The sequence below is a fragment of the Uloborus diversus genome, chromosome 9, assembly GCF_026930045.1.
Source record: "Uloborus diversus isolate 005 chromosome 9, Udiv.v.3.1, whole genome shotgun sequence".
Taxonomy (NCBI): domain Eukaryota; kingdom Metazoa; phylum Arthropoda; class Arachnida; order Araneae; family Uloboridae; genus Uloborus; species Uloborus diversus.
Window position 1 is genome coordinate 131180466 of NC_072739.1, and position 10345 is coordinate 131190810.

The following is a 10345-nucleotide window of genomic DNA, read 5'->3' on the forward strand; positions in this document are numbered from 1 at the left end:
TTGGTTTATTGCATCTTGTATACTATAGAATTAGTTATCCAACGGATGTGTGTCATTCATTATACAAAATTTTTTTTTACTGGTGCTAGTTTTCAGTTTCCGTCTAAGTAATAAAAATCTGCCTTTTGAAAATGTCCGAAGACGCAAGCAAGGCTTATAGGCGGCTGTTGCACCAAAAAATTGGGGGATCAAAAGAAGCATAGAGGTTAGGGGGCGTGGTCGATGAAGCTGATTTGTTGTTGTTCTTTCTGGAAAATTGGGCTATATTACTCTCTCTTAATATTACTGATTTAATACATGTGGAATATGGCACCGAAAATCGGACCGAATGGCCACCGCAGTCTTTCCCTTTATCCATTCTTATGAAATTACATGGAAAAAAGTTCAGCAAGTTAGAGTATTTAGTTTTTACTTTCGTAAAATAAATCAATTCACCCTCGATTTTTTTTTTTTATAAATTATAAATCCTCTTAAAAGTTGGGGGCAGTTGCCCCACCGTACCAGCTGCCTAGGACAGGACTACAAAAATTACTTTTGCCAGGGTAAATAAATTATGTCGTTGGTAGATTAATTTGAGAATCATACATATCAAAGCTCGAAGGTTCATTTTTAGGTAATGGTAAAATAAAAAATAGAAACAAATGTGACCCTGAGAATAACTACCTGTTCATGTGCAGCAAAAAGATGGAATTAGTTATGGATGCGATTAATGCCAAGCAAGCTACGGAGATCCTTAACTTAAAGCAGGATTTGGAAACCTCCAGAAATAACAACGCTGAGCAAGCTGCCGTTATCGCCCAGCTCAAACAAGATTTGGAAACTGTCGAAAAATCCCATGCCTCGGTGGCTACCCCACATTTCACGCTTCCTCCCACTTAGCCAAAGATTATTCTGTCACGGAGTTCCAACAGGAACTACAAGACAAGGGTTTTCAACTGGAAAAGGTCATACAGTTCACCCGCAAAGACCAGACACTTCTCCCCCTCTTCCTGGTGATTGCTCCACCTTCCCAAGCAGATGAAGCCCTCATCAAAATCAGGACCATCGGCCACTTTAGGATTCTGCTTGAAAAACCCACGAGGAAGGAAGAGGATGTAACCCAGTGTTACAACAGCCAAGGATTCTCATACTCGGTCCACACATGCTACAAGACCTCGGTCTGCAGATATTGTGTGGAAAACTATGACTCTCGGGTTTCAACAAAAAGAGAAAAAGCTCTGCGCTAACTGATGTGACCACACAACCTGGTCTGACTGGAACTACCCACGGAGGCCCAGGCCAGGTGCCCACAACTTGACAAAGCTACTACCAAGCCCCTGGCTATGAAATCCAGGCCTCAAAACTTCTCTGACAGTGTTAACTTCACTAGTATCCATGACATCATCACTGCGATGATCGAAAATTTCAAGATGTTGCAGTCCACCTCTTCATATCCCTAGCCTCTCCCCCTGGCGCTGACTTCTGGCTCCGAACCTTCCCTACCTAAGCTCTTTCTCCTTCTCTTGCCTCCTCTTTTCGCACACCTTTTCCTGTGCTTGCCTCACAGCTCAAGACCTTAGCCTCATGTCGACTTACCTCGTCGTTCATCCCCTCACACCCGGCAAAAGATCTATCGCTCTACCATCGAATGAAAATCATGATCCGTATCCGTACTGCTAACGTTTAGATCGTTCAAAAACGAGTTTCGGACGGTACACTCAATCCGCCGATAACTTTGTGGAAAGTAGCAGGGCCGAATTTAGCTCCATGCCGCCCCTAGGCAGATTTGAAATCTGTCGCCCCTCCCCCCTAAAATAAGCGAAAGGTCTAAAACACGCCAAAAAGTGTTCCCGAAATTTAAACTATCAAGCTTATGAAGAAATGATGACGTTTCACATTCAGGGGTGCCCCAATGGGAGGTCACAGTGATCTCCCAAAAAATTCCTTGTTCTGCAAGTCTTGCTGACGGTACGGCAAATTTGGAGATAATATTGCAACATAGAGATTCTTTTTCCTTTTGGAATTAAAAAAAAAAATAATAATAATATTAATGATGCCTTACGTTCTTTCTCAGATGTTTTGTACGTATGTATGATATGCGTGTAAGCTCATGTTTAATCATTCGGTAAAATCAGAATTTTCTTTCTTTCAAAAATTTTAGTTCGATTTTGTACATCGCTCATGGCTGAAGCACTGCTCTTGGTCATAAGTTATCAAGCGATTCACATATGACCAATTTAAATAATATTTTCAATATGTATATTACAATTATCAATTAACAGAGCATGGTTATTATTTTTTCATGAGCCTCTAGTTTCATAAAACATGTTCTCTTTCATTCTTTGAAGTTTTATAGCATTTCCTTATAATGGCAACGCAGATGAATAACTGAAAAATGATATAGCCCTATAATAGAAAATATAATCATAGAAAATTGGGAGATAAAGAGTAACCGAGATTTGTCTCGAATGCTCAGCATCTTAGTATGTTTCACATAAGACATTAGCTTTATTTTCAGATTAAATTCACTAACTTCTTTGTTGTTTCATGATTTGTCATCGTTTGCTCAAAAAGACATTTTTATTTTAGAAAAAAGATAATGATTACATTCCGAATTAATTCTGTTCCTTTTTTTTAAGTTACGTATTAGTGCTCTTTTAATCAAAACTATGTTTTGAAATTGAAACTGTAGCTTAGTTATTTAATATCTATATAGCTGAATCTTTGATGAGCAATAAACTTTAATATCTTGTACGTTAACCATTTCATCAGTTTTCATCGTTATTTAAAGCAGCATCTTTATCCAGTTTTTTTTTTTCATCAACAAATCAACGATTTGAATAATTTCCTTTGGTATTACGTTCACACTTACTTGTGTTCTTACCACTTGTCACTGTTCAATGGTATTTCATTAGTAAATTGTAACTGGATTACATTGCAAAGAGTCCAAAGTTTCCGCTTTTGAAAACTGCCCATTTGAAAAAAAAAATATATCACGTTAAAAAAAATTTTTGAAGATTCTTTTTCGCTTCTTGATTTTAAATTTAGCATGTTCCTTTATTTAAAATCATTCAGCCTTTTTCACTCGTCACTCATTTTCATTTGCCCCCGAGACTTATTATTAAAAGAAAATAATTTTTAAATATTAATAATGTAAAAAAAAAAGTCAATCACTCTAGAAACCAGTACTGAATAAACTTTAGTATAGCACCAAATATCGTCAAACTCCAATCTTGTTGCTACTTTTGGCCAAACGCAACGACACTTTCTAAAATCTACACCCACTTTTCGTCTTCACTAACTGTTTTACACTGATCTATTACCATGATTGAAAAACATTTGATTTTATTAAGATGTGTGAAAGTAGTCATTATTAAATTACAAGAAAAAATTGTCTCTGTGAAAAACGAAATAATGCTAATATTTTACTTCCAAGATTAGCAAATTAATTTATAAAATGTGTGGTTAAAGCAAAATTTGCCGCCCTAGGCAGCTGCCCACTCTGCCTATTAGGAAATTAGGCCCTGGAAAGTATTAAATGAATGCTTTTTAATTCATTATGAAAAGTAAAGCACTAAAAGAATACTAAAGTTTGTTCCCTGAACAAATGCAAAACTGGATTAAAGTCATAATTTATTTTGAGTTCCCACATGAAATCCATATAAGAAACAAAAAATATCCTCCTTTTGTTTTGAGTTTTAATAAAGTTCAGCTCTTTGAGACTTCACCGAGGTAAAGCAGCCGCTATTAAAGCTCTCTGTTGATGTAGATTATTTTATAACTACAAAAAGGATGCTTATTTCCTCTGTCATTAATCAGAAATGGGCTGCTTTAGTGATAATAATATTAAAACAAAAAATAACAATGAATATCTTACAAGATACAAGCGTTGTTTATACACACAATAAAATAATTTTCATAAAGCACTTTCAACCAGATTTGCATACACAGCTGGATTCCTCATTGCAAAGTCTTTCCATTCCTCCGATCCCACTATGGATTTGGTTTTTTCTTTGAAAACCCGCTTTGCAAGATTTGCAAGTTTTTCGTCACAGTGCAAATCCGCCAATATCGCTACTTTGCCTACGTCGTTGGCTGATATGTGTTGCAGAATGAAATCTCGGCACCATCCCTTCAGCTCTTGCAAATCATATCTGTCTGCAGCGACATACAAATCCGTAGCACGGTCCATGGACAAGTCCTCAATTTTCCCAGTGTAGATGTATTGCAGCATTTCCTTTGCGGTGGACAATTTCACTTCCGGAAGTTCGACGACGATACAATCCTGGACTTCACTTTTGAACATGGCGTCGAACGCTTTGGACCTGCATGCCAGAATCACTTTGTGGGCCTGCAACACTTCTTCACCAATCTTCAAGTTTACGTCAGAGAAGCGGGGATTAGCCAAAAAAGTACCGATGTTTTCTGCCAATTCTGGCATCCGGGAGCTTACAGATCTACTTACGTCTGAAAAGGAAATAAAGCTCGTGAGTATTATGTTTTCATTTCTATTAATATCTTAAAGCACATTTTTGAAAAGCTGCTTTGCTGATTGCAATTTGAGCTGCAGGAGTTAATGCAACTACTTAGAAGGTGTCACAAACAATGAATAAGGGGGGTAACATGGGTGTCCTGAAAAAGACTGACTGTTTTAAAAAAATTATAACAGGAGAACGGTTAATGATAAAATAGAATTTCTCTCAGAAAATTCATGTGGTGGGCGCTAAATTCCCCCCCCCCCCCCTCAGAGTTCAAAATTTTAGTTCAAAAATCTTTCGATATTGCACATAGTAAGCTGGTATTCGCGTTGCACATAGTAAGCTGGTAAGTCTAAAAAGAAGAATTGAAATTCACCGATTTTTCCTCCGATTGCGACATGGGATTACAGCGAAGATTGTTTCAAAATATTGCTTTGTTCTTTTGTTCATTATTTTCGAAAAATTATGATGTCATTTTCTATTTTCTATGTATATATTTTTTTTAATTTACGGGTTTACTAACTGCAGCACCATCTGTTGCAAAAATTTTCACCTAAAATTGGAACTCGGGGAGAAACAATTTACGGCCCACCACATGAATTTTCTGCAAGAATTATTTTTTTATCATTTACCATTTTCCTGTGATAAATTTAAAAAAACAGTCAGTCTTTTTCAGGACGCCCTGTATGCTATGCTATTTTCCTAAACTGGAGTGCATAAAAAAAATCTACCGACAGAGCTGCATCTCTAGACCAATGCTTAGAGTAAAATGACACAGAAATGAACGACGGCTTACGCAGTGTGAAGTAAAACGAGTTCATTCAACCACGGTATATGGCTTCCATACGCGATCGATTGTTAAAATATCTTCCTAAATAAAGTTATGCAAATGACAATGTTCATGTTTCTATTAAAGGCTTTTTTCTTGTTCACCGGATATGACACCATTTTTTTCTGTAGCATTTTTAACTATGGAATAGTCTAAATATATCATTAATTTCTATATGTAGGAGTTTTAAAAAGTAAGGTAACAAGCGCTCTGACAGGTGTGCAGCTTTTTTGTATGAATAAAAATCACGCTGAAGATAACGAAGATGATTGGAGCTTTCAAACGGAGCTGAGTGTCCAATTACAAGACAAAATGCAAATTAGAAGATGGTTGCTTTGACAGAAACATGTCCCGCCAATGAAACAAGAAGTGTAATGTTTTTGGATTGGGAGGTATTGTATCACCCTCCTTACGGTCCCGACCTTGCGTCAAGTGATTTCTATCTCTTTGGACCTTTAAAAAACCACTTGGAGGAATTGGACCACCCTCCTTACTGTCCCGACCTTGCACCAAGTGATTTCTATCTCTTTGGTTGGATCTTACACTTGGGAGTTCAGCAGTTCAGAAACGATGCTGCGGTTGAGAATGTCATCTTGACGCGGTTTCACATTCTTGACGATGACTTCTTCCATGCCCGATCTCCAAGTGCTTCTTTAAAGGTCCAAAAAGATGAAAATCCCTTGGTGCGAAATCGGGACTGTATGGTTGATGGTCCAATACCTCCCAACCCAAAAATCTTATCATAGTACCTGTTTCATTGGCGATACATTTCCGTTAACGAAGCCATCTTCTAACTGGTATTTTGTCTTGTGAGTAAACACACAGTACTATCCACCAGCACCGTTTGAAAGCTCTGATCATCTTCATTACCTTCAGTTTGATAAAATACATACATACATGTAAGAGAATTATTCAAAATTTTACACGCGCAAGGACAACATGGGAGCCTTCGTTGATTCGCAGTAGAAGCTTCGCTTCGAATGCCAGCGCAGTTCGTGGAATCTATTCCCGCCATCGCTGCCCCGAGTTCTATTTCCTCTCTTTGTTTTGTAAATCTTTCTTGTGTTTGTTCGGAGGGAATGGCGTTTGCTTTGTGGTCCTCTGTGCATGTGGGATAAAAATACTAAATTCCTGGTGAATGAAAAAGTCATAGTAAAAGGACAACATTAATCGAAGAAAGTGATTAGGAAATAATCATTTAACTGCAGATGAAATCCTAACTGAATGGAGGGTTCAGTATCTTGCTTTGGGTCACCTCAAGCGTGGATGTGCGAGGCGATACATGCAATCATTTAGGTATAACAGTCTCGAAAAATATCCTACGTCATCTCGTACCTCAGTTACAGTAAACGAGCCATTAGTCATATTCATTTCTCTCACATTTCACTCACATTCATTTCTTTCCCGTAAAAAATATTTATTTCAAGCAGTCCTCTAATCTAATTTAACGTGATTTGAAAGTTCTCTGACCTATCTTTACCAAGGTAACTGACGACTTAATAACCCTTTTATCCGAAAGGACGAGTCCAGCTGAGTCATGAGCTGTCATGGACGCCCTAAGACGAGGTACATTTGACCAGAGTGCCAAGTGCGCTAAAAAAGAGCTGCCAGACCGCTTGTCGCCGACTGTTGAAGCCTTTAGTTCAGAGAAGTGTTCTTCATATCTTATTCAGGCACTCATTCGTGTGACACTAATTTCACCCACTTGCGGTGTCTAGCTTTCCTCGAGAAGGGAGGATCCAGTTTCTGATTTTGGACGGAGTCATTATTTAAATAAGACCATAAAAAGCAGAAAGGGGGTGGGAGGTCATAAATGTAACATTAAAACATAAATAGGGTTGTGGGGCAATTCCTTACTAGTTCCTCAGAATGAGTCTCTAAAATGCAGTTTCATGTTACTTAAGGACAGGTCATGATTTCCTTCATCCTTGTTTTTTTATATATATGAGAGGACCTTCCGGTGTTGCTACGACTCTCCCCACTCATTTTATGTATTAATGGAATCCACCATTACTCCTACAGGGTTCGTACGCTCCTTCAAAACTCCTCCAATACTCCTTCATTTAGGAAATTTTTTTGAAGGGCCCTTCAAACTCCTTCATTTTGGTTTGAACTCCTTCAAAACTCCTTCTTTTTTAGTTCAAGACTACATAATCTTCCTCTATGACAGTAACTTTGATCGACAACTAACTTCGTCACAACGGCGAGTTTAATGTTAATTTCGTGCATTTATTTTTTTTATATAGATGTGATTTACGAATTGATCATGGTTAAGTCATAAAAGTTGAAGGTGAAAATACTATTAGATGATGAAGATGTTTCATAAGTGAAGTAAAACATGCTTAAATGGTGCTTGAACTTTAATGTATTTTTAAATTTTATGATTATTGTTTTTCCCTCCACCACACTCTCAGCAGCAGAAGTCAGATTGTTTAATTATTATTTAAATCTTTTAAACTACATAAGTAGATGTACTATTTTAAGTGATTGTGTCAAAAAAATAATTGTTTAGTAAATAGCAACTATGATATTGTAAAAAGGGTCATCCACAAGTGATATCATGCCTTGAGGAGGAGACAGGTTCGTGAAATTGCGACAAAGGGAAGAGAGAGGGTGACAAAAAGTGACATCACACAGTTATTGTAATAATGTTTGTAGAAAATATGACATGTGTGTCTGTGTGTGACAAGAGGAGGAGTTAGGTGAAGTGTTATACTAAGTGATAAAGGGGGAAGGGGGTCAAATATGCTGAAAAAGAGTGACATCATTTATAATGACAGCCCATTAGTACTCCTTCAAAACTTCATTTTACTCCTTTAAAACTCCTCCAAAACTCCTTCATTTTATTTCTGAAATTGAGTACGAACCCTGTCCTAGGTCTACTCACGATTAGCAATAGGAGTGTGAATGCAATGAAATATTATCAAAGGGCCTACTAAACTAAACCCAGTGGCGCAATAGCTCTGCCCATCTCTGTTTTCTTGACCGAGGGCTCTGGGGTGCAAGGTAGATGTTCCGGTTAAGTAGTCAGCGGCGGACGCGGAACCCCCGAGTGTTTAGAACAGTTAGTAATCCAACGTTGTGAAGCACAAAAATTGCAAAATTATTGCAGACACGTGTTTTGGTGTTACAAGGAACACCTTTTTCAATGTTAAGAAGTGTGAGCTTCTGGATGAAAAGTCATCCGAGAAAAGCAACATGGTAGAACAGGAGATAGTATAAATATAAAAAAAATAGAAATTAAACAAAAATTGTTTGTTTAATTTTTTGTTTAATTTCTATTTTTTGATATTTATACTATCTCCTGTTCCACCATGTTGCTTTTCTCGGATGACTTTTCGTCCAGAAGCTCCCACTTCTTAGCATTGAAAAAGGTGTTCCTTGAAACACCGAAACACGTGTCTGCAATAATTTTGCAATTTTTGTGCTTCACAACGTTGGATTACTAACTGTTCTAATTTTCAGCACGGAGGTATTTATTCGTTACCAGAGTGTTTAGTTCCCAAACACGCTTATTACTCATTTTATCGAACCATTGAAGAGACGATGAGCTGAGTTGAGGGGAGGTGAATGCAATGAAAGATTATCAAGGTTCCATACTAAACTAAACGCTGTGGTGCAACAGTTCTGCCCATCTCAGTTTTCCTGACCAAGGGCTCTGGGTGCAAGGTAGATGTTACGGTTAAATGGTCTGCCGGACATGGAATCCCCAGTGTTTAGTTCCCAAACACGCTAAATACTCTTTTTATCGACCCACTGAATACGTGAAGAACGGAGTTGACCTTGCCCAACCAAGAACCCAGAGAATCAAGCACGGGTCTTGTGGAGTAGAATAAGCACGAAACGTTGCCACAAAGCCACTGGGATTTGCATCAAGGTGCATAAAGACAAAAAAAAAAAAAAAACTTACCGGTCGTTTGTGTCACTGATTGAGCTTCGAGAGTGTGCTTTAAAGTTGCAGCTGTGAAACTGCAGAAGACTGTTAAAACGTTGTCAGCTAAACATTCCTTCTTCATTTTATTGACAGAAATGTCAAAAGAAACATTGGTACGTTTCTTCGATGGCTTAATCCTCTTGCAACACCATTTAACGTTATTTGGTATGTCGAACCCAATGTAGCCTTTTATAATCCAAGGCGGGTCATCAGCATCACTTTGAACGAGGTCCAGATGGATCTTGTCGGAGCTGCGAGACATCTGCAAATGAAAGTCTGTGTTCAGACAATTGAAGGTTGGACTTCGAATGGGACTCCCTCGTTGCTGCAGGCTCTCGACGGAAAAATTCTTGATTATCCACTTGAAATTTACCAGCTCCGAAACCATCTCAGACTCTTCACCGATGTATCTCGCCATGCTTAAATGTAAGATAAAGTAAATATTTGTTTACAATTTTCTACATGTCGTTAAACTTATATGTGACAGCAAAATATACCCTGTACCGAAAATATAGACACAAGCACAATATACATAGTAAAAATATGAATAGGGGGGGGGATTTTATTTTATGTGTGTATTATAATAAACAACATGTTATGGTTTGGGGTGCCATAGCATATCATGGACGATCACAATTGCTACGAATTGTGGGCAATTTGAACAGTACCCGATACATAAACGAAGTTTTACAGCCCCAAGCTATTCCTTTCCTGCAAAGATTGCCAGCGGCTATATTCCAGCAGGATAATGCCCGTCCACATGTCGCCAGGACTGTCAAATCCTACCTTGATTCGCAGCAGGTACGGCTTCTTCCTTGGCCTGCATATTAACCGGATATGTCACCGATTGAAAATGTGTGGGATTTCGTTGGGCGGCGTCTCGCTCGTGATCCTCGTCCTGTTGCTTCGACAGACGAACTTTGGTTGCGCATACAAACAATATGGAATACTCTTCCGCAGGCAGATATTCAAACTTTGTTTCACTCCATTCCGAGTCGTGTAGCAGCTCTTATTGCGGCGCGTGGTGGCCACACAAAATACTAATTTTTATCTCTTTTTATTGTTTGTTTGGTTTGAAAATGTAATCATTTATTTGTACCAGTACCACTCAACTGTGTATTAAAT

General features: G+C 38.1%; 1 protein-coding gene across 1 annotated transcript; it reads right to left on the bottom strand.

Moving 5' to 3' along the window:
* Positions 1 to 3895: 3895 nt before the first annotated feature.
* LOC129230492 (speckle-type POZ protein-like) lies at positions 3896 to 9638 on the bottom strand. The gene is made up of 2 exons (XM_054864894.1): positions 9197 to 9638; positions 3896 to 4446 (listed from the first exon to the last, which is right to left on the bottom strand). Exons 1-2 carry the CDS (start codon positions 9636 to 9638, stop codon positions 3896 to 3898), a joined length of 993 nt encoding a protein of 330 aa, XP_054720869.1.
* Between the last annotated feature and the right edge of the window lie 707 nt (positions 9639 to 10345).

Excerpts from the sequence above, each read along its gene's own strand:
- LOC129230492 (XM_054864894.1), bottom strand. The coding sequence starts at position 9,638 with ATGGCGAGATACATCGGTGAAGAGTCTGAGATGGTTTCGGAGCTGGTA. Across the intron at positions 4,447-9,196 it reads ATCAGTGACACAAACGACCG|ACGTAAGTAGATCTGTAAGC; the intron begins GTAAGTTTTTTT and ends TTTCCTTTTCAG.